Below are 25,910 nucleotides of genomic sequence, written 5' to 3' on the forward strand. Positions count from 1 at the left end.
AGCCCAAACTTTGCAACATTTTTGTAACGCTACTCTTTTGTCGGAAATCACCCAGAACAAATCGAGCCGCTTTTCTTTGGATTTTTTTCCAGTTCTTGAATCAGGTAATCCTGGTGAGGGTCCCATACACTGGAACCATACTCTAGTTGGGGTCACCTATCGTGAGTGATATAAGGAAAGCCAACAACGTCTTGAATGAATCGGCCAGGGAAGTAAGGAAACAAAGGATGCTGCTGATGATGATGATGACGATGATTGTTGTTTAAAGGGGCCTAACAGCTAGGTCATCGGCCCCAACAAAGGATGAAATCTGATATTGCAAGTAATAAGACAGAAATGATTAAGAGGCTTTGTATAACAGGAGAACAATACTGTACGTTGGCTACTAACGAAACTATAGTATGAACTATAAATCAATTAAAGACGTGCCAAGACCTGCCAGAACTGGTGTAAGATGCACCAAGTTATCCTGTGAAAAGTCAAAATGGAGATACTATAGTAGGCTATAATTCCTGAGGATGCCAGGAGAGAGATGCATTCCAATTTATGGAATGAACAGAGCCTCACTGAAAAGAAACTATACATCAAGTCGTTAGTGGAGTATGTGCCAACAAAATAAAAGAGATGATGCTAGTGATAGAAGATAAGATACTTTAAAATACTTCATTAAAAATGAGGAAAAACGACACTGTGTGTGTAAGGAAATGTTTCTACAAATACACTCTCTGAAGGAATGGTGTGTTCATAATTCGTCAATGACTTCTAAGTATGGAATTCACGTTAAGACACACACACAATCAAGTATACCAGGAAGAAATCTGATAAGATGCATGCAGTTAGTTTCCTGAAGGATCTCCCAAAACTTCCAGCTCAATATTGCAGGAAGAACACCATGAAGTTGTTTCTTGAGATGGTTATTAATAGCCGTCGGCAGTTACCCAGATTTCTTGGCTAATAGCTCACTTCAATTCACAGCAGTTTGTGTTTAAATTTCTGGCGACTGTACAGGCCAATTCTTGCGTAGAACATATGTCCACACATTGCGCAGCTGAGAGACGGGCGAGATCTTGGCTGGATTTTGGCGAAGTTTGTGTTCCTGTCGCTTAATATCTTCATGTCTGCAGCATTCTTGTTCGAAGTATTGAAATGAGGCACAGACACTTTGCCGCCAAAGTAAACGGTCCTTGGCAAGTGTTTCCCAGGTTTGTGGGTTTATTTCTGCCATCTTTAAGGTTTGTTTCAGTTGGTCTTTGAAACGTCTAAGGGGGCACCCCATGATCTTGAACCAGAGCCAAGTTCACCATAGAGGATCTGGCGCGGTAGTCTGGTGTCATTCACATGGTGCACATGTCCTGCCCATCTGAGGCGATGGCCAACGACCAATGCTTCTACACTCTTAGCACACGCTTTCTCAAGAACTTCAACATTAGCGATGTAGTTTTCCCACTTGATGTTCATGATGGAGCGTAGTTTTGCTGGTGAAAGCGCTCCAGCTCTTTGATGTCACAGCGGTATAAGGTCCATGTTTCACAGCCATAGAGAAGTGTACAGATGACTACAGCCTGGTACACCATTAGTTTTATGCGAATTGTAAGGTTTTTATTCCTGAAGATTCTGTGTGATAGTCGGCCAAAGGCCACATGGGCAGCATGTTATTAATAGCAAGCAACAACTATTTGATATTTACAAAGACAAATGTGTATCCCATGGGGGAAAACCATTAAGCCTTCACACTTTTTACATCTTAGCAGACCAAGAGAACATTACTCTCCACCAACTGAAAAAGGATCAGTGTGACATATGCTGTTCTTACCAAGCAGGCTATTTAGGGGAAGAAGAATGGAAAAAGCACATTTTCGAAAAGGAATATGCAAAAGAAGGGAAGAGATGAGGAACAGTCAAAATGAAGACAGAAATGCGAAGTGCTTACAGTGGACCTACAGTCAGTCAAATTATATCCTAATTTAAAGGCTAATGCAATTGTATTGTAAGATAAAGTTGTGTGTGCACAATTACACAATTTATTATTTATCCTCCACTCACTGTGCTTGTTACTAATGGACCAAATGTGAAGGCGAACTGCTGGCGTTGAAATTTTGCTTCTTGCTTGATTGAATATTTGAATACAAATTTTATGAATGCCAAAAAAAGAAGGTAATAATTTGGAGCAACAGCTGTGGACATCAAAATAAGAACACTGTGGTTGCAAAAGTCTTACTCGAGTTTGCAGTGAAACATAATGCGATTGAGCACAAGTATTAATGAAAGGACACACTCAAATGGAAGCAGACTGTCTATGCTATGATTCAACTCAATCTCAGAAATAGAGACAATACAGTCAAAAAAATTTATTTTGGGGCTGATGACCTTAGATGTTAGGCCCATTTAAACAACAAACCTCATCATCATCAAATTTCTTTCGTATGATTTATTTTTGAACTACACAGATCCAAAACTTCACAGATAGTCTTCTGTTCAACCTGGACTTTGTGTATCAGATCTCAGTGTTAAAGACCTGAAGGTTCGAAATTTCAGTCCTTCAGGAATCATATGCTAAAAACTTAATTTTTCTGATCAACTCTGGAATCTGCCATGACAGCCAAAGAAAATCACCCATGAATTAGGGTGTATTACAAACAAACGTACGAAAGCAGATTGAAATTTCAGACTTCATAATATCACTCTCTTCAAAAACTTAAGGAAGTTTTGTCAAAAGATGAACATTCCTTCTGTGACAATTTAATAATAATAATGTTATTTGCTTTACGTCCCACTAACTACTTTTTAAGGTCTTCGGAGACGCCGAGGTGCCGGAATTTAGTCCCGCAGGAGTTCTTTTACGTGCCAGTAAATCTACCGACACTGGGCTGTCGTATTTGAGCACCTTCAAATACCACCGGACTGAACCAGGATCGAACCTGCCAAGTTGGGGTTAGAAGGCCAGCGCCTTAACCGTCTGAGCCACTCAGCCCGGCTGTGACAATTTATCACATTAAACTGGAGAAAGACTCGTCAGAACATCAAGTTAATTGAAATATTTATTTCTAAATAAAATATATTATGATATAATTAAAGTCCATAAAAAGTTTCAGTAGCAATATCAAATTTGCCTTGTTGGGCTAAAATTCATCACTCAAGAATGTTTTTAGGCTCTCCTAAAATAGTCATTGTTTGATGTACGAGGTAACACTTCTTAGCAATTGATATGGAGAGATCTGTAACCATTATTTAAAATCATGTTTATGCAATTACACCAATGAACATCTTTCCTTATATTAGCACCTACATACATGCAGTGATCCCTATGAGGTACTTTCAATACGGGGACTTTTCCTCTTGGTGAAACTCACAACCCAATTTTTCACCCAATTTACCATCATATCATTTACCTGCTGTCCATCTCACAATATTGTCGAGATTTTTTTGCAGTAGCACACAATCTTGTAACAATTATTTATTACTCTACATAGTATAACATCATCTGAAAAAAGCCTTATCTCTCATTGCAGTTCTTTACCCAGATAATTTTAATATATATATATATATATATATATATATATATATACTAGCTGATGTACCCGTGCTTCGCGACGGGATTCTCAGAAAGACTGACTTTGTGGTTTTCCTAACCTGAAATCAACATAGGTCATTACAAAAACGTAAGTATGAATGTAGTATGAATGCTATCATATAAAATACTCGATCAAATGGAAAGCCGCACGTTTTATCACTTTTAACGAACAGAGCTGCGGTTAGATTGCGGTGCCAATCTAGTAGTCCAAACTTCTAGAGTTGGGATGACCAGGCCGCAGATTGCCATTATTCCGCTAAATATGCACACTGTTCATTCCAATCAGTGCCTCAGAGTAGGAATTGAATAGCCCGAATGCTATGATGATCCAGTGTGTTACGTACCAGTTGTATCAGAAAATTTATAAACCAGGGGAATGGCATGCTAAAGAAGAAAGTTATCTAACTCCCCAGCTACTTCCCATCAATATTCAGGCAGGCTGTTACACTCTGTACGACTGGGCGAGTTGACCGTGTGGTTAGCGGTGTGCAGCTGTGAGCTTGCATCCGAGAGATAGTGGATTCGAACCCCATTGTCGGCAGCGCTGAAGATGGTATTCCGTAGTTTCCCACTTTCACACCAGTCAAATGCTGGGCCTGTACCTTAATTAAGGCCTAAGACACTCCTAGCCCTTTCCTATCCCATTGTCGCCATAAAACCTATCTATGTCGGTGTAACGCAAATCAAATAAAAATACTCTGTACGCAGCAGTAATCCTATCTACCGGAGATGAGGGGCAACAGAAGACACAAAGCACATCACGACAAACAATGGTCAATGTAATGTTATTGTTGATCAATGTTATGAGCTTTCTATATTGTAGGCCTTCACATTAAGTTCTTTTTCGACTCTGTGATTTGTAAACCATAAATTCTAGTTTCTTATTCTCCGACTTTACATACCGATTTTCATCAAATATTGTTTACCCATTTTCTCGTTACTCGGCGCTGATATGGACTTAGTAACAAAAATCCAAATTCATGAATATCTTTGTGATTATAGCCAGTACGGTAACAATGTATAAGACATGAATAATAGGAAATTTGATACTCTATAACCTTAGTTATGTAGTATTCATCGATTACACCTCTAATAAGAAATATTTCAGAATTACATTTTAGGCCTTCCCCTAAACTACCATTTCACTCAGCGTGAATAAAATAATTTACAGCCTTGACTATAGCGACTTATTTCCTGACTTTGCATACCGATTTTCATCAAGATAGGACTACTAATAACAACAATATTTGAGAATTAAATTTTAGGCCTTCCCCTAAACTACCATTTTTCTCAGCGTGAATACAATTATTGATATCCTAGATTGTAGCAACTTATTCCCCAACTTTGCATACCCATTTTCTTTAAAATACGACCACTAATAACATAAATAGTTGAGAATTCAATTTTAGGCCTTCCCCTAAACTACTATTCACTCAGCGTGAGTAAAATGATTTATAGCCTAGATTGTAGAGGCTCATCCCCCGACTTCACATACCGATTTTCATCAGACCACTAATAACATAAATAGTTGAGAATTCAATTTTAGGCCTTCCCCTAAACTACCATTTCACTCAGCGTGAGCAAAATGATTTATAGCCTAGATGGTAGAGGCTCATCCCCCGACTTCACATACCGATTTTCATTAAATTCTCTTCAACCGTTTTCTCGTGATGCGTGTACATACATACATACAGACAGACAGACAGACAGACAGAAATTACGGAAAAGTAAAAAGTGCATTTTCTTGTTACTATGGACATGACCGATACAGAAATACCATTATTTTCAAATTCTGAGCAATGTACAGACAAAACTCTTATTTTATATATATAGATAAGAAAACATAAAAGTCCAATAATACTGCCTTGAGGAACTCCCCTCTTTAATGATTACAGGATCAGATAACACTTCAACTATTCAAATTCTCTGGGTTCTACTTTCTATAAATGTAGCCGCTGATTCAGTCACTCTTTTGTCTAGTTTAATTGCCTTCTTTTGTCAGTAGTATCTCATTATCTACCCTACAAAAAGCCTTGGACAGGTTAATAGCGATACACTCCATTTGATCTCTTGAATCTAAAATATCTGCTATATCTTGCTGGAATCCTACAAGTTGAGCTTCAGTGGAATAACATTTCCTTAACCCAAAATGGCTTCTATCAAACCAATTAGTAATTTTGCAAACATGTCCAATACAATCAAAAAGGATGCCTTCACAAAGCTAATATGCAACACATGTCCAGCTGACTGGCCTGTAATTATCCGCTTTAAGTTTTGTTGTTGTCGATGTTTGTTGTTTAAAGGGGCCTAACATCTTAGGTCATCGGCCCCTGCTTTAAGTTTATCACCCTTTCCTTTTTATACTGAGGCTACTATACCAACTCCCCACCCATTTGGTATTGCTCCTGCATGCAAACAGTAATCAAATATGTACTTTAGATATGGTACTACCATATATCCCAATACATTGCCTTTAGGGTTTCTCCAGAAATCTTATCAATTCCAGCAGCTTTTCCAGTTGGCAACTTCTGTAATATTTTTGTTGTCTTTGTTTTCATACTGTAGGTAGATTTCAACGTTAGAATTAGTCACTTCTACGTGGACATTATCCTTGTAACCAACAACCTTTACATAATGCTGACTGAATATTTCTGCCTTTTGTAAACCCTCGCATATACGAACCCCTTGTTCATGGATGATTCCTGGAACCTTCTTGGAACCCATTCTGCCTTAAACTACATATACACACCCTTCCATTTTTCACTAAATGGTGTTAATTCTAACTTTTTCATCATCAGGTTCTGTTGGTTCTAACTTTGACTGGGAATATTCCTCACACTGCAGCGAGAATTCATTATATACTATAAGAATATTGCATGGTTTTATCTACATTTAATTTCTGTATCAGAAATATTGGACCTCAAGCAAGACAGATACCCTTTGCGCCAATGTTCAACTTTCAATTCTCCACCTGAAGATGCAGTCGGAATTCTAGAACTCAATAGAAGCACCTGGACTTTGCATTCAACAGGCATATTTAGTTTTTAAAGTGCAATTTTAGAGTATTCACTAACAAGGGCATATTTTAATCATTATTGTAATAATTGTATGATAACTATTCTCACAGTCTAATTGTAATTGACGTAAATCCTAAAAATTTTATTTGTCACTGATAAGTACATCATTTTATCTATAACAGCTCATCTTTCCACCATTTTATATCTACATTATCACTTCACATACACAGTTCATTCTTTTAAATCTTATTTCCACAAAGTAATTCTGTCTTAGGACTTCGGCATATCCATAAGTGTATCTTAGTTAGGCTGATGATGACCCATATAAGGTCGAAACTAGTACCTTGATAATATATTGTAATGTGTTTATAAACATTGCAATTACTGTACAATATTGAGTAGGTGGAATAAACTTTGTATATTATTTGTAGTAAGGATGTAAAGGAGAGGGCTTATAAGTCTCTGGCAAGATCCCAACTAGAGTATGGTTCCAGTGTATGGGACCCTCACCAGGATTACTTGATTCAAGAACTGGAAAAAATCCAAAGAAAAGCAGCTCGACTGGTTCTGGGTGATTTCCAACAAAAGAGTAGCGTTACAAATATGTTGCAAAGTTTGAGCTGGGAAGAACTGGGAAAAAGGAGACGAGCTGCTCGACTGAGTGGTACGTTCAACAACAATTCAACAACAATAAAGGTGTTTTAATTTAATCCACCTATTCAATACTTTTATTTTCACTTATAGTGGTTACATAAACAGACTATCAGATTTATAACATGTAAAATGACTGGTATGTTCCGAGCTGTGAGCGGAGAAATGGCGTGGAATGACATTAGTAGACGAATTAATTTAAGTGGCGTCTTTAAAAGTAGAAAAGGTCACAATATGAAGATAAAGTTGAAATACAAGAGGAGAAATTGGGGCAAATATTCATTTATAGGAAGGGGAATTACGGATTGGAATAACTTACCAAGGGAGATGTTCAATAAATTTCCAATGTCATTGAAATCATTTAAGAAAAGGCTAGGAAAACATCAGACAGGGAATCTGCCACATGGGCGACTGCCCTAAATGCAGATCAGTATTGATTAATTGATTGAGACCAAAACTAGGGAACGTTTGCGATGGTTTGGTCACGTCAAACGTACAACAGAAAGAAGAATTGCAAAACAATGGTTGCATACTGAGATTACTGGAAAGAGACCTGTTGGAAGACCTAACAGGAGATGGCTGGACCAAGTGAAAGATATCACATCGAAAGGAATCAACTGGGATGAAGTCTTGAAGGAGTAGTGGTACATGAATAGACTAAAATAGAGAGCGCTTGCAAACCACACCCGGGAAACTGGAGTGGAAACTTGATGATGATGATGATGATGATGATGATGACGACGATGAATACTCCCCCTCCAACAGTTCTTATCCTGTCCTTATGATAAACACTGCACTGTTTCTCAGTTTCTCAATTATGCTTATATTGATGCCAGACTTTAAGCTGAATTAATGTGAATAAGTGTAGTACTTCCTTAAAATGTTTTCATTACAATATTTATAATAGAAATTACATACAATAATGGTGATTTTGAAACATACAATGCATACGGTGGGGGAGAACACTGAAGTGATTGGTGAAAATGAACAGCAACTCGCGACAATATAATTTAATGAATCTAAAAAGTACTACAATCATGTATTCAATAAGCAACACACAATGATCAAATGTTTTTGTGCACATAAATAGTTTGCATATTATTCTTAGTTATTGTACTAAAGCACAATATTCCACAGAAAAAAAACAAAGAAGAAGAAAAAAATTGCTGAAATGATAGTTCCAGCACTATCGCCTCTACTATTCATCCTATCTGGGTACGGTTTCTGCCGACATACAGACACCACCTCCCCGAGTCTCGACAATCTGAGGTAATTGGGGGCGGAGGGGAAGATACCTTGGATTTGGAATAACTGAGAGTACACAAAGCAATAGAGGAAAAATCGTGAAACATGAAAAAATCGGCAACGATTGAAGCTAAGGTACTGTATTGTCATTTCTTACAGTGCTATGGCATCAATTAGGCTTATTGTTTGAAAAAGTCCTTAACTAACTACTGTTTCTGAATGTTGGATCATTTCTGTGAAGCAATGTCACACCATCGCTTAAAGGGTAGGGTGCCTGAGGGAGTAAACAGACTCTGGGATGGGTTTAAAGCAATTGTTGAGGAATGTGAAAATAGATTTGTACCTTTAAAGGTGGTAAGGAATGGTAAAGATCCACTATATTATAACAGGGAAGTAAAGAGACTAAGAAGGAGGTGCAGGTTGGAACAACATAGAGTTAGAAATGACTGTGGAAGTAAGGAAAAATTGAAGGAAATTACTAGGAAATTGAATCTAGCAAAGAAGTCAGCTAAGGATAACATGATGGCAAGCATAATTGGTGGCCACACTAATTTTAGTGAAAAATGGAAGAGTATGTATAGGTACTTTAAGGCAGAAACAGGTTCCAAGAAGGACATTCTGGGAATAATTAATGAACAAGGGGAGCGTGTATGCGAGGATCTTCAAAAGGCAGAAGTATTCAGTCAGCAGTATGTAAAGATTGTTGGTTATATGATAATGTCCAGATAGAGGAGGTGACTAATACTAAATAAGTATTAAATTTTACCTATGACAGCAATGACATTTACAGTAAGATACAAAAGTTGAAAACTAGAAAAGCAGCTGGAATTGATAAGGTTTCAGGGGATATACTAAAGACAATGGGTTGGGATATAGTACCATATCTGAAGTACTTGTTTGATTTTTGTTTGCATGAAGGAACTTTACCAAATGAATGGAGAGTTGCTATAGTAGCCGCTGTATATAAAGGAAAGGGTGATCGGCATAAAGCTGAAAATTACAGGCCAGTCAGTTTGACATGCATTGTATGTAAGCTTTGGGAAATTATTTCTGATTATACAAGACATGTTTGCAAAATCAATAAATGGTTTGACAGAAGGCAGTTTGGGTTTAGGAAAGGCTATTCCACTGAAGCCCAACTTGTAGGATTCCAGCAACATATAGCAGATATCCTGGATTCAGGAGGTCAATTGGACTGTATTGCGATTAACTTATCTAAGGCATTTGATAGGGTAGATCATGGGAGACTACTCGCAAAAATGAGTGCAAATGGACTTGACAAAAGAGTGACTGAATGGGTGGCTCTGTTTCTAGAAAATAGAACTCAGAGAATTAGAGCAGGTGAAGCTTTATCTGTCCCTGTAAAAATTAAGAGGTGAATTCCTCAAGGCAGTTTTTTTATGTTTTCTTATATATATATCAATGATATGTATAAAGAAGTGGAATCAGAGATAAGGCTTTTCGCAGATGATGTTATTCTGTACAGAGTAATAAATAAGTTACAAGATTGTGAGCAACTGCAAAATGACCTTGATAATGTTGCAAGATGGACAGTAGGCAATGGTATGATGATAAACGGGGATAAAAGTCAGGTTGCTGAGTTTCACAAATAGGAAAAGTCCTCTCAGTTTTAATTACTGTGTTGATGGGGTGAAAGTTCCCTTTGGGGATCATTGTAAATACCTAGGTATAAATATAAGGAAAGATCTTCATTGGGGTAATCACATAAATATGATTGTAAATAAAGGGTACAGATCTCTGCACATGGTTATGAGAGTATTTAGGGGTTGTGGTAAGGATGTAAAGGAGAGAGCATATTTGTCTCTGGTGAGACCTCAACTTGAGTATGGTTCCAGTGTGTGGGACCCTTACCAGGATTACTTGATTCAGGAACTGGAAAAAAATCCAAAGAAAAGCAGCTCAATTTGTTCTGGGCGATTTTCAACAAAAGAATAGCGTTACAAAAATGTTGCAAAGTTTGGGTTGGGAAGACTTGGGAGAAAGGAGACGAGCTGCTCGACTAAGTGGTATGTTCAACAATGATAAAGGTGTTTTAATTTATTCCACCTATTCAATACTTATATTATCACGTATAGTATTGAATAGGTGGAATAAATTAAAACACCTTTATCATTGTTGAACTGTTAAATTTTCAATACGGACCTAAAATGAGGTTTATAACATGTAAGTGGTATGTTCCGAGCTGTCAGTGGAGAGATGGCGTGGGAGGACATCAGTAGACGAATAAGTTTGGATGGTGTCTTTAAAAGTAGGAAAGATCACAATATGAAAATAAAGTTGGAATTCAAGAGGACAAATTGGGGCAAATATTTGTTTATAGGAAGGGGAGTTAGGGATTGGAATAACTTACCAAAGGAGATGTTCAATAAATTTCCAATTTCTTTGCAATCATTTAAGAAAAGGCTAAGAAAACAACAGATAGGGAATCTGCCACCTGGGCGACTGCCCTAAATGCAGATCAGTAGTGATAGTGATAGTTTCCTCTGGTTGTTCTACATAGCGTAGTTCCTCCTCCAACATAGCAAGACCCTCATTATGAGACTATTTGGCACAGTCTCTACTAAAAATTCTTTCTCACTATTTTCTGTTGATTCATTCAACGTTTCAGTGATTAATGTGCCTATGTTCATAGTGTTTATCACTCTTCATCCATGCGGTACGACAACAAACATGTGCGTGATCTCAGTAGATAGGAGCCACAGCACGATGACATGGCAGAAATAACCAGGGAATGAAATGCTGTAGAAATTTTTTTTTTAATTTGTGAAAAGAAAAATTCAAAAAACACTTGGATTTAACAGAACCTCTGATTTCTGAGACTCTACTGTACAGACTGGCTGAAAATAGACCGAGGCACAACATCCAAGAAACTTATTACCTAGAACGTGGCCCCGAAACCAAGGGCAGCATCAACAACCATGACTTGAAGAAGACCACATAGTTTAAATACCTTGGGTCACTGGTAAGAACTGACAGTGACGCCACTAACAGTGTCAGGTCAAGAGTAAATGCAGCATGGCTGAAGTGAAGGTGAGTTGCCGGTGTTCTCTGTGACAAGCACATGCCCGAATACCTCAAGGCAAAAGTACCATACATAAGACAGTAGTGTGACCTGCAGCTCTCTGCGGATCAGAATGTCGCCCTATGGTAAGGAAACTAGGCCAAATCATCCACACCATGGAGATGAAAGTGCTCTGATGGACACTCAGCCTAACACTACACAACCATGTGACAAACTAAGAGGTGTGACAAAGACTAGGCGTGGCCATGATTGTAGAAAAGGTGAGAGATATGGCTTTGATGGTATGGTCATGTCATACGTCAAGACAGCAGTTCTGTGGCAAAAGTAACCCTGGGGGTTGTTGTCCATATGGAAGACCAATGAAAGCGTGGATGGACTCCATCACAGAAAATATGCAGGTTGCAGAACTCAGCCCACAAGACGTACAGGACTGAGTAAAATGGAGAAGGCAGGTCCGGCATAGCAAGATAGTGGACCCTGTGCAGCGAAGAAAATAGTTTCATTTTGGGCAGGTTTTATTTATTATTATTCTCGTGTGAAAGAAGTCTTAATGGCGCTAAGGGCTGGTTTACACGGGCAGAGTAGCGAGGCGAGTAGAGTGGATAGTAGAGCTACTAGCATCGTGTAAACGACCGGGATAGTAGCAAGTAGAGTAGCGTAGTTAGTAGGCAGTAGAGTAGAGTGGGTTTCCGCTGCGGTAAAGTAACTCTACCACTATCCTTCCCCCTCCACTGGAACCGAGCTCCGAGAGCTGGCGGAGAAGTCCGAGGACGCTCCATTTTTCAGCTGGCACGTCATTCGACTGCTGTATTTGCATGTGTATACAGACAGTGGTATTACGTTGAGCGTTTATTTGGCAGCAAAATGAAGTGGACGGAAGAAGAAACTTGCAAATTTGTGGAGCTCTAAAGCGAAAAAGAATGTTTATTGAACATAAACAGCGTTACTTATAGAAATAAGAATATGAGACGGGCGGCGGAAGAGGACTTGATTGCGAAGATGGGTAAAGAGGGTTTTGGGTTAACCAAACTGAAACAGAAAATAAACAATTTACGATGTACATACAATCAAGAACTCATGAAAATACAAAGATCCAAGAAGTCTGGAGGTGGTGCCGCAGACATCTACACTCGAAGATGCAACATAAAATATAAACAAGTGTCAGCTGGATTTTCACTTCATATGAAGATTTCTCAAGTTTCAATGTTACACAGTGTGTTCATCATGTATCTCGACATGTTTAAGTTAGGCAATACAATGGTGCAGGACTGTGTACATCAATCATATTAATAACATACATAGGGATCTTCTACATATCACTTGCCACTGCCGTTAATTTTCAGCAATAACAGTAATTTCCCCAACAAATTGAATAGTTTTCATATGTTGTTTGGAATATCCAAAATAATTATTGTTTACAGTACAGTGTCAGATCTAGAAGCTTAAGCTCTACACCTGGGCCGTACAAGCAACGAACAAAAAAAATTAAATAGATCAATAATTGGGATATTTATGGCGAAGAAGCTACTGCAAATTAGGCCTACGCCAGCGTAATTCACAGTGTACTTATGGCCGGTTAGTCTCAAAACTCACGTGCGAAAATTAGTAGCAAATGGTATCAAAACTCACGACTGCAAACTTATAGCTAAATTAATATTCCAATGAGTCTCAAAATCCACGACTCCAGATAGCAGCTGCCTGCGATGACGGCAGGAGGGGTGAGGTGCGCGGTGACTCACTCACCAGGCCTCTCCTGAAGCCACAATAACATTAACATTAAATTTATATCAAAAGGAAAAATACGTTATATTACCTTTAAGACCACAGAAAAATGTTTTGATGATAATAATAATAATAATAATAATAATAATAATAATAATAATAATAATAATAATAATAATAATGTTGCATCCGGGAGATAGTAGGTTCGAATCCCACTATCGGCAGCCCTGAAGATGGTTTTCCGTGGTTTCCCATTTTCACACCAGGAAAATGCTGAGGCTGTACCTTAATTAAAGCCACGGCCGCTTCCTTCCAACTCCTAGGCCTTTCCTATTCCATCGTCGCCATAAGACCTATCTGTGTCGGTGCGACGTAAAGCCCCTAGCAAATAATAATAATACACCTCTGTGTCATTCACCAACCATTATTTTCGCCTGTGTGTTGGGGTGGCAGAGTAACATCCACAGTATCCTCTGCCTATCGTAAGAGGTGACTAAAAGGGGCCCCAGGTGTACTTACATTTTTTAGAAAAGGCCCTTGTCTTTCTTTGCCTGAAACCTTCATTTTCTCGAAGTATGGGCCACCTTCCATTTTTTCCCTCTGATTAGTATTAATAGAGGATGGCTGCCCAGTTGCACTCCCTCTTAAAACAGTAATCACCACCACCACCTTTTCCTTCATTGTTTTCAACACTTATTGATTTTTAATGAACCTTTCCACATTTTCTTGGCTGGGGAAAGAACCACCATCATAAAATATCATCAACATCAGCGCTGTGGAGTCTTTTTTAAGTCATACAGCAACAGAATGTCAAAGATAGCGATTGGCTACTTCGCTATATTTTAGATAAAATTCTGACACATTTTAATTTATGATTTTATAAATTTGGTGACCCAAGTAGTCAATACTACGAGTATATAACATTGCATTTCGTGTAATCACGTGGGGGCGTGATGTAATATATCAATCTATGCTAAGTAGGCATCTGGGAGTACATGACTCAGTCATACGTGTGGAGCATGAGTTCATATTATTTTTGGAAAGCGTATCAGAGACCATTCATCATACTCGCCCACTTTCTGAAGGGAATGGAGATAAGTAATTTAATTTCCCTGCGATGAGATTCATGACCAAATTAATCTCTAATGAAACTAAATGAGTGAATTAACAGTCGTAATATTTAATATCGGTAAAATAAAGTTTCTTATATAAGTAAATGCCGTCTTCTGGCCTCATAATAGAACTAAGCCCCGGTAATTACTACCAACTGAAAATTTATTTTAACTAGCAGCAGGCAATATACCTACTTTAATTTTATGTCGTCCGGCTGCATGGATACATGGTTAGCATGCTGGCCTGTGGTTCAATGCGTCCAGGGAGTCCCAGGTTCGACTCCTGGCCGGGATTTTCACTTTCATTTGTTAATTCCTATGGCTCGGGAACTGAGTGTTTGTGCCGTCTTCAGCATTGGACTTCATGGATTGCAAAAAAAAAAAGAGGCATATTTCTATTTTTCATATATTCACATAATTCAATCGATTATCCATCCGACACACTTACACCGAAAAATTTATTCATGACGCAACCGATTATTCTACGCAATATAACTGAATGATATTTGAAATTCATTTGATTATTTCTTCCATTATTTAAATAACCGGATGGAAGTTATTTGATTTTTAAAAAATATCCGATTATATCATCACTAGTAGGGTGGGCATATATCCATTCAAAGAAGAACTGGTCCTGCTCATGAGGTTTGAGACTGGCCCAGATAGAGAAACCTATTCTTGCTAATCCTCTTCTTAGAATTCGTGAATTTTGATACTCGTGAGTTTTGAGACTCGTGGGTTCTGAGACAACACACTGATGGCCAATGGGTATTCTTTCTATAACTTTTGAAATGAATTCTGTAAAATTTCATTCGGATAAGATTTAGGTTGGCTGAAATACAAAAAAATGGAAATAGAAACATCACTACAGTCTAACTGGGGAAAGGAGTACCTCACCCCTTCACCGTGGAACAAAAACCTTCGCCAGAATTATGATCTATAATTAGACTGGAGCTCGTTCATATAGTTTTATCTTAGAAATCACCACTAAAGTATTCACAGATGAAGACTAGTAAAATCCTGAGGGGACGATTACACTGTCGTTACTTTCTGTACAATAATGAATAAAGTCATAAAAATTCAATCGTTTGTGTTCCTGGGTTAAAATACATGCTTGTACTGCCAGGGAACTGCTCCTTCATTAACAAAATGATTCCTAAGACGATCCCTCATGTTCTTGGCCAACTGTGTCGAGTTTGTCCCCCCATATTTCTCCAAATTGCCAAGTTCTCTCAGAATTAATGCTGATGCCCCGAGTGTATCTCTCCTACTAAGCCAGCCTCTTACCCATTCCCTTTTTTCCTCATTTACTTCTTCTTCTAACGCTTCACTAACCTCTTGCAGTAATATGTTTGTAAATGTCTTTAAACACTTCCTTACGATGTGCTTACGTCTTGACATGGTGCTACTACTGTACTCTACTCTACTGTATGACTCTACTCCCGTATGAACGATACGAGTGTCAACTCTACCAGACAGCGGTAGAGTAGAGTAACGTGGCTACTCTACTAACTACTCTACTCGCCTCGCTACTCTACCCGTGTAAACCAGCCCTTAGAGCGGACAACCTGTTCCCCATCCATAAATAGCATTGCACATCAACGGTGTGCACATATGTCATAACCGTTTACATGTGGATGTGCGACAACTTACAAGACTCTCATCTAGAAGGGTTACAAGTTCGCAGAAACAATCAAAATTCCCTACAGTACTCACGGTTCATAAGAGGAGCCAGAAAATCATAGCAAGTCTTAACCCTTGCAAAGTGCAAGAAAGCAGCCTCAATCATATCTTCCGAAATGACAAGATACAATCTATTATCAGGGTGCAGAACTTCCAACAGACGCTCAACAGTACAGCAATTCTGATACAGGAAACATAAGGACAAATTACTCTACTATGGTTGCCAGCCTTCACTGAGGGGACTATATCAGAAGAAAAGGAGAAGAACTGTTCCTCAACATCTGGTAAAGTTTATGTAGCACAAAACCTGTTGGAGGAAAATTCCATGGACATTCATTTTGACATAAGCTCTCAAGACGCTGTGAAATGAAACCATTCTTGAAATAAAATGGTAAATGGTGATGAAAAAATATTACCCATCAATGCAGGGCTTTAATAATCCCAGAATTACTCTGATAAACCTCCAACATATGCATGTATTTATTTTTTATGATATGTATAGACACGTTATGTGCGAAAATTTTCTCTTGAAAATTCTATTTTCTATAGTGACATGTACACATGGTTTTATAAATTGCTCTTTGGATATGTTTTATCTACTGTAGTTTCTGTTCTTATACAATGCACTTACTTGCCTGGAAAGATTCGTGTTTTCTTTGATCAGGATAAAGACTAAATAAATAAACACACTCTCTATAAAACATGTCATAACAGAAAGTAAAAAAGTTGCCAATAGAAACTTTTCACACACAACAGGTTAATATATATATTTTTTAAACAATGCAGAGAATGATGTGCTCTACTGTGTGAAATTTCAAGGGCATTCATCACTACGAAAGACTCCCACATAAGACCATTACTTCAGATGTGTGCAAAACACCCAATTGAAGATATTCCACCAAACTGATCACCCACACAAAAAAAAAAGACTTACTAGGATATCTCACCTTACCCAGCATTTTCAACTAACACTATACCATCTGATTACAGCTCATTTTGGTCTCTGCAGAATTCTATGAATGGAAAACGTGACTTCAATGTTATCAAAAGAACAGCATTTAGGCTAAATAACAGTTTTATTTCAAAATCAGACTACCTGTAGTTACTAGAATTTCAGAATGGCTAGAACGATGAACTAAAAAATTTAAGGATACTTTGATATCTAGAAATGTTTTGTAAAATGTATCAATTTGGTTTGTGTCATCCTGATCAAAGAAAACACTGAAATCTTCCCAGACAGTTAAATGCATGAACAGAAACTACAGTACATATACAATATGTCATCAAAGAGCACAATCTATAAAACCATGTGTACATGTCACAATAGAAAGTGTAAGTGGCCATGAGAAACTCTTTACACATAATGGGTTGATATATATATAAAAACTACAATGCTCAATTGTCACCTTGGATATTTGCCACATCATCTCAGTACAGTCAACAGAATGGAATATCAGAGTTTGAAATACAGGCAGCAAAGAAACACAAACAAGAAACTGAATGACAAAAAAATTGAACATTAATAAACACACAGAACTAGATGACCACCATCAGTACTCATCAGCTTCAATCTCTTCAAGCTGCAGTCTCCATGTGCAGGACAAGCCTGAAGGGGGAGAATAAAACATCTCTATCAACAAGGTTATGCTCAAGTCATTTATCCACTAAAGGATGTAATGGTAATCCTGATGTAACAATAATCCTACATAATACATAATGACACGGCCAACAGAACTGTTCAAACAACTCCATCTGATTTAAGCCTCTTTTACTTACACTGACATAAAACTGGCCTTGATTCTGATCCTACAGTCATCCCTAGTTTTCAATATTTGACTTCTCTTAAATAGGCCTACTGTGACACTGTAAAATATTTGGATATATCACATGCATACCCTACTGCATTTCTTGTAGGTACCCAAGAAAACAGGTTTCAGTGCTGGACACAGGATCACAGGATTTAATTTACAAACACTAAAAGGTATGGTAAATTCATAGATTGACACTTTTGCAAACTTCTGTATTTATTTTCCTAGTGGTTTATCGCTGCACTATCGGCAACATGAAATGAAATGAAGTCAGCAGGGCTGCTGAAGAAATGTTAGAAAGGAAGAAAAGATCAACTAAGAATCAGCAGATAACTCAGGAGGTACTAGACCTGATTGATGAACAACGAAAATACAAGAATGCTAGAAATGAAGAGGGCAGAAATGAATACAGGCGATTAAAGAATAAAGTGGACAGAAAGTGCAAGGTAGCTAAGGAAGACTGGCTGAAGGAGAAGTGCAAAGATGTCGAAGGTTGTATGGTCCTAGGAAAGGTAGATGCTGCATACAGGAAAATCAAGGAAACCTTTGGAGAAAGGAAATCTAGGTGTATGAATATTAAGAGCTCAGATGGAAAGCCACTTCTAGGGAAAGAAGACAAAGCAGAAAGATGGCAGGAACATATCCAACAGTTGTATAAAGGTGAAGATGTAGATAATTTGGTTCTGGAACAAGAAGAGGCTGTTGATGTTGATGAAATGGGAGACCAATTTTGAGGTCAGAGTTTGACAGAGCTGAGAGCGACCTAAATGGGAACAAGGCACCTGGAATTGATGACATTCCCTCTGAATTACTGACTACCTTACGAGAAACCAGCATGGCAAGGTTATTCCATTTAGTGTGTAAGATGTATGAGACAGGAGAAGTCCCATCCAATTTTCTGCAGAATGTTGTTATACCTATTCCCAAAAAAGCCGGTGCTGACAGGTGTGAAAACTATCACACCATTAGTTTAGTATCTAATGCCTGTAAAATTTTAACACGTATTGTTCACAGAAGAATGGAAAAACAAGTTGAAGCTGAGTTGGGAGAAGATCAATTTGGCTTCAGAAGAAATGTAGGAACAAGTGAAGCAATCCTGACTTTACGTCTGATCTTAGAGGATCGAATCAAGAAGGACAAGCCCACATACATGGCATTCGTAGATCTAGAAAAGGCATTCGATAATGTTGATTGGACCAAGCTATTTAAGATTGTGAAGGTGATTGGGATCAGATACCAAGAACGAAGAATTATCTACAATCTCTATAAAAAATCAGTCTGCAGTGATAAGAATGGAGGGCTTTGAAAAAGACGCAGCAATCCAGCAAGGAGTGAAGCAAGGCTGCAATTGGTCCCCCCTCCTTTTCAATGTTTACAAAGAACAGGCAGTAAAGGAAATCAAACAGGAATTTGGAAAGGGAATCACAATCCAAGGAGAGAAATTCAAAACCTTGAGATTTGCCAATGATAGCCTATTGTTATTTTATCTGAAACTGCAGAAGATCTCGAGAAGCTGCTGAATGAAGTCTTGGGTAAAGAGTACAAGATGAAAATAAATAAGTCCAAAACAAAAGTAATGCAGTGCAGTCGAACGAAAGCAGGTTATGCAGGAAATATTAAATTAGGAAATGAAGTCTTAAAGGAAGTAGATGAACATTGTTACTTGGGTAGTAAAATAACTAACGATGGCAGAAGTAAGGAGATTACCATACGCAATGAAGAGCTTTCTTAAGAAAAGAAATTTGCTCACTTCAAACATTGATATAGGAATTAGGAAGATGTTTTTGAAGACTTTCGTGTGGAGAGTGACATTGTATGGAAGTGAAACATTGACGATAACTAGCTCAGAAAGAAAGAGAATAGAATCTTTTCAAATGTGGTGTTACAGAAGAATGCTGCAGGCGAGATGGACAGATCGAATCACAAATGAAGAGATACCAAATTGAATTGGCGAGAGGAGATCGATTTGGCTACATTTGATGAGAAGAAGAGATAGATTGATAGGACATATCTTGAATATGACAAGCAGATTAGAGCAGATATAGGATGCAGTAGTTACGTAGAAATGAAAAGGTTAGCACGGGATAGGGTGGCATGGTGAGGTGCATCAAACCAGTCTGTGGACTGATGACTCAAACAACAACAACAACAACAATATCGGCAACACAAGGATGGGAAAGTCATACGACTGGGAAGGTAGCAGCCCCAGCATTTGCCTGGGGTGAAAATGTAATAATAATGTTATTTGCTTTACGTTCCACTAACTACTTTTTCGGTTTTCGGAGACGGCGAGGTGCCAGAATTTTGTCCCGCAGGAGTTCTTTTACATGCCAGTAAATCTACCAACACAAAGCTGACGTATTTGAGCACCTTCAAATACCACTGGACTGAGCCAGGATCAAACCTGCCAAGTTGGGGTCAGAAGGCCAGTGCCTCAACCGTCTGAGCCACTCAGCCCGACAGGGTAAAAATGTGAAACCACGGAAAAACATCTTCAGAACTGCTGTGGTATTCAAATCCACCATTTCCCGAAAGCAAGCTGACAGCTACACGACCCAAACCACACAGCTAACTCGCTCAGCCACTTCTGTATCAACACGTAACCAACATGCAATCTACATTTACTATTGAACAGGTGGAGAATCCTACCCTTTATCTTTGAATGTAAATCTTTTTTCAATACGGACCAATTATGAAGTTTTTGGCATTAAACCAACATGCAAGCAATGAGATACACCTAAAGGAAACATTCATTATTTTGCAATGTGTCAAAGGGCACATAACATGAAATAGGACACATCACACAATTATATGATGCAGTCACCTAATTATAATTTCCATATTCTTCAAAGGAAGAGACAAAAATACCACTGGTATAATATTATGAGGTGGTTTTATACCTATTGCCCAAATCATCATCCTTGGTTACTATCCACCCATTGCTGATGTAGGCCTCTTCCATACTGGTACAACAGTGTTCCTGTTTTCTTGAGGTCATCAAGATACCTCATTCGGAACCTTCCAACATCAGTCTGTACCCATGGCTTCCAGTGGGAGGTCCTAGCGATCCATCTGTCAGGGTCTTACATGGCTACATGTCCAACCTACTGTCATTTCAACTTCACCGAAACCGCCACGGACTTGCATTCGTACCGAACCATACTAAGTATCTGTTTCTCCACAATGTGCTGTCAGCAATGTAATGTACAAGGATGAATCATAATTTCCTGAACGTTGTCCTGCTCAGTCTTATTTTTCAGTAAATTCCTCTATTTTGATTTGTCTTTCCCAATTGGATTTTGTGGCCAGTGCAGATGTATACGTCGACACTACTTTAACCTATAAAATCATATCAGGCTCTAACTTACGAAGAGCCGTTTGATAAACAAGAATGAATTTTCAAAACATTATAATAATCAGAGATAACCTTGCATTTTACTAAATGATCAATTTCAGACGAGAAATGTGGTGGAGCCGTATACCTATACTTTACATAACCTATTCAAAACGACGTAAGAGCATTTAACAACTACCGGTAGGCATGAAACAAAAAACTGCATACCTTCAAGTCCTCTGATGAAACAACTTCGTCCAATACATCTTCCATATTTCAGATAAATTTCTGGCCAACCAAATACTATATACAGTTTTACAAGTTGTACGTCAAGTTCAACCACAGAATGACAAGAAACCCTGTGAAACCCTTTGCATCATACAATGGCAGCCAACCGCTATTAAGAAATAGTTCGTGAACATACAATTGTACTTTACGCTAAAGTTTCTATTATGATGAAGTAACAATACAAAATTGAAAGTGTAATTGTCTTATAGAAATAATACGTCAGTACAGTGAATAAAAATATCACTGAGCATCATATACGTGGGAATTTTGTTGGATCTATAATATGTTGGCAGTCTACAAGAGATGCTTGACAGTCTACAAAAGATGCTTGACATCGCAATCAGCAGTAGGGGATACGAGTCCAACACTCGGCCACCTGGATTCCTCGCTGGATACCCTCTTTTAAATAAATAAATAAATAAATGTTTTATTGCGCACAAATGTGCATGGAAAAAAAATCTTATGAGCAGTCGTCTGTACAGAATTTTGTTAAGGATTCTATTCTCAGTTTACACTTAAGTACGTGATAGCGTTCACAAAATTCGCCGCATCTTTTGCACCTGCAGTCCGGACTTGGCTCATGAAAGCTCTCTTTAATACACAGGCGTTGGTGAAACCCATGGACTGAGAGTCTGGTCACAACGCGTCTGAACTCATAGCCTCCCTGAGTCCAGTTGCGGCTGATCACCGCATCACACTGGTAAAAGCCCCACCATATGCTGTCTCTCTTTTGTTGAAGCTCTTGTAGGAGTTCCTTATACGCTGGGGTGGCCGGGAGCAGTAGTTTCAAACGCAGCTCTTCCACAAAGAATAATTCCCTCGACAGTTGGTATACGAGGGAAGTAGTTTCTTTACTTTCTTTAAATAGAATGCTTTCACCTTCTCTATACTATGTAGTTGCGTCTTTCCAAGATATATCCATACATTTTCTAATCCATAGGTGGCTACAGGACTAACGTTAGATGAAATAGCTCGATGGCACATGAAAGTGAGAGATTGCTCAAAGATCTGATGTCGTTAATGGATTTTATGGCAGCATTTAGTCGGCCTTTTACATGTAAAGAGAACACGTTCCCCGGTGTTTGAAAAGTGACTTCTAGGTACTTAAAATTTGTGACTGACTTTAGTTGCTGGTCATAGATTAAGAATATTCCCCGTTTTCCTCCTTTTCTGAAGGTCAGAGAGACAGTCTTATTTTCATTTAACCTCAGCTGGTTCTCTTCTGGGATTACGTAACTTTATTAAAAGTAGTCTGCAAATCTAACTGAGAAGTTGACGTCAGAACCATGTCATCTGCATACATGAGAATATTGACATTTTCTGAATCTATTCTTTGTACGATGTCAGCTGTGGCGGCAATGAAAAGCAATGGGCTTAGGGGGTCGCCTTGAAGGACGCCAATGGTTTGAAATATCGGATATAACTTGGTGATGCCATCACTAATCTCTACCCAGTTATCTGTAAGGAGATTCTTGATGATTGGAAGTAGATAACAACTAGGCCCGATGATGTTTCGCAACTTCTCTAATACGATAACTTTATTGATCGTATCAAAAGCCTTAGAATAATCAATAAAGATTGCATGAAGTTTTCCCTTTGGAATTGCGAGAGCTTCATTAATATACTGTTGTAGACAATCAATGCTTGAATAGTTGATCTTTTTCTTCTGAAGCCAAACTGGGAATCTGGGAGCTTGTCGTCTATTAATATTGTGAGGCGCTTACATACTAACTGAGTCACTGTCTTTAAGAGTGTGCATTCCAGAGCAATTCCTCTGTACGGATTAGGGTCTGCTGTATCACCTTTGCCCTTATACATCATTTTTATTGTGGACTTAGCCCAGCTGTCTGGTAGGTATCCTACCCTGTTTTAAACATTCATTCAATAACTGGCAGATGGATTCTTTCAACACTGGGAATATCCCTTTCAAATGTTCATTATAAATCTTTTCTGGACCACATGCTTTCCCATTTTTTAGGCTTTTAACAGTTTCTTCTATTTCTTTAAGCGTAAATCTCTCTGAGTCATTCGGGATAACTGTTGGATCAACATGAAAATTGATTGGCCGCGTGTCCCTCTCCTGAAGAATTACAGGAAGGTGCGCTTCCCAAACATCCATTGGTATATTACGAGAAAACTTTGGCTGTTTAGGACGCAAAGCTTTGTAAGGGTCCTGAGTAGCCTCTTCAATTAAACGTTTTCCTTCCTTTTCCAAAAACGTCTGACAGGCTTGTTTAGCTATGGCTTTATATTTTCTTTTTAAATTAGCGTAGTACTCCAGCCGTTCTTTCGTGCGCTGCAATTTTGCTGCGTGCAGGGCTGACAAAGCTGTTTTTCTTGCTTTGTAGCTTTGTAGCTTTTCAGCACAATTTGTAAGCAAAGAGAATGCTTGTAAGGAGTGCTAAGGAGTCTGTATTTCAGTAATAGCCGTGTGAGCGCTAAAGGTGTGTTTTGTATGTGCCATCTCTCAGCATTCAACTAAACTATTAGAATGGCGGTAAAGCCGGCGATTTGAATTTCTATCGCGTACTACTTCCTAGCGAATTTGGATTTTTACCGCGTTCTACTTCCCAGCGTTTGGCGGCAAGGGTCGAAGATTTGAATTTTTAGAGGGACGATCTTCGTAGCGTTGCGGAATAGCCTGCCACTCTGTTTAGCTTTCTGTACGTCCAATGTGTTTCACTTGATCTATTATTACGTTAAAAATTGTCTTGGATTCTGGATGAAATTCTCGATTTACAGGTATTATTCTGGGCTTGTCTATTATTACGTTTAACTCTGCTTGGTTTCTGGTACATCGTCTTGCATTCAGGATGAAGTTTGCACGATTTATTGTTCTCTGGTCTTTTAAGTAATAATAATAATAATAATAATAATAATAATAATAATAATAATAATAATAATAATAATAATAAATCAATTTGCTCGGTATGTTTCACTTGATCCATTATTACGTTTAATTCTATATGGATGGATTGTTTCGACTTATCAGATCTTTTGCTGTCAGTGAAATATGAGTATAAATTCTAAAAATATGGCGGGACATATGCAATTAGTCCATGGAGAGAAGGAGGAAGTAATGAATCGCTGTTTGGAACCTCTGTGTACTGCAAGCTTTCGTTTCAAAGTAGATTTAATAACAGATCTTGAGGAACAACATCAAATTCATAGCTCTAAGGATATTTGATTCCTTAGGTAAGATATTTCTTTCCCTACATATCCTATGTCACTGAAACATTCAATTACATATTTTGCTCTCTCAGATTCTGTTATTAATTTATGGTTTAAAAAAATACTATTCATTGGCGATTTAAACATGCACAATGGTGCAATGCACTAGTTTGTTTACATACATCTTCATTATAGACTGTTCAGCATTCAGTCTGCAAACCTCTGTGAACATACTATACACCCCCAAATACCTGGGAGTTACTCTGGAACGCTGTCTGACTTACAGAAAACACCTCGAGAATACTGCAGGAAAGCTTAGGGCCAGGAATAACATCATTCGCAAACTAGCCGGCACAACATGGGGTGCTGATGCAAGTACTCTTCGTATCGCAAGCCTTGCACTGGTCCACTCTGTTGCCGAATTCTGTGCACCGGTATGGTATAGAAGTGCCCATGTCCACAGAGTGGATACTCAGCTCAATGAGACCTTAAGGATCGTAACGGGCACATTACGATCAACCCCTGTGTCATGGTTGCACGTACTGGCAAGTACCGGTATATCTCCTCCACAACTGAGAAGACAACAAGCTGCTGCCCAAACTTGGAAAACTTACATCTGTCCTGACTTTAAACACCTTCCGATTCACTCAGTGCTGAGTAATCCACCAACCATGCGTCTGAAATCCAGGAAGCCTATTTGGGTTGATCATATTATTAAGCAGCCAGGGCCTTTCAACATCAACAAAGTCTGGAAGGAAGGGTGGAGAGATTTTTCGTCATCTCGTCAAATCCAATTAGATGATCCTTCCCAGCATGTTCCAGGAACTGATCTACCAAGAGCTACGTGGTGCCAACTAAACCGCGTACGAACTGGTCATGGTAGGTGCAAAGCAACGATGCACAAATGGAGATGGCTAGATTCACCTGCTTGCGACTGCGGAGCTCAAGAACAGACAATGAACCACATCATTCGGGAGTGTCCACAGCGCAGATTCACAGGTGTTGGGAAGAGCTCATGAAAGCATTAACTCCAGCGCTTTCGTGGCTGAAGGGTCTTGATATCCATTTTTAATTTATTACGTGCATACCTGTGTTAAATATTGTAAATCATTTGTTCCATACGAAATATATATATACCTCCACAATCCTATATTTCTAACTAGCTCTGTGACCACGTTTAGTTCCATACATCTTATCTTTCAATCATTAGAAACCGAGTCTAACCATCATTGTCTTGGTGTCCATGTAATTCTCTTATCCTCCAT

General features: G+C 38.5%; 1 protein-coding gene across 2 annotated transcripts in view; it reads right to left on the reverse strand.

The window, feature by feature from the left end:
• Positions 1-21,722, reverse strand: part of LOC137501528 (mitochondrial fission 1 protein-like) — an 86,413-nt gene extending 64,691 nt beyond the window's left edge. The window contains exon 1 of one of the 2 annotated variants that reach the window (XM_068228653.1): positions 21,415-21,722. In XM_068228653.1, coding sequence (XP_068084754.1) covers positions 21,415-21,459 — 45 coding nt within the window. In that variant the 5' untranslated portion in view covers positions 21,460-21,722. The remainder of the gene's footprint in view (positions 1-21,414) is intronic. The other variant, XM_068228652.1, reaches the window with a different exon arrangement.
• Between the last annotated feature and the right edge of the window lie 4,188 nt (positions 21,723-25,910).

Source organism: Anabrus simplex, chromosome 7, assembly GCF_040414725.1.
Source record: "Anabrus simplex isolate iqAnaSimp1 chromosome 7, ASM4041472v1, whole genome shotgun sequence".
NCBI classification, from domain to species: domain Eukaryota; kingdom Metazoa; phylum Arthropoda; class Insecta; order Orthoptera; family Tettigoniidae; genus Anabrus; species Anabrus simplex.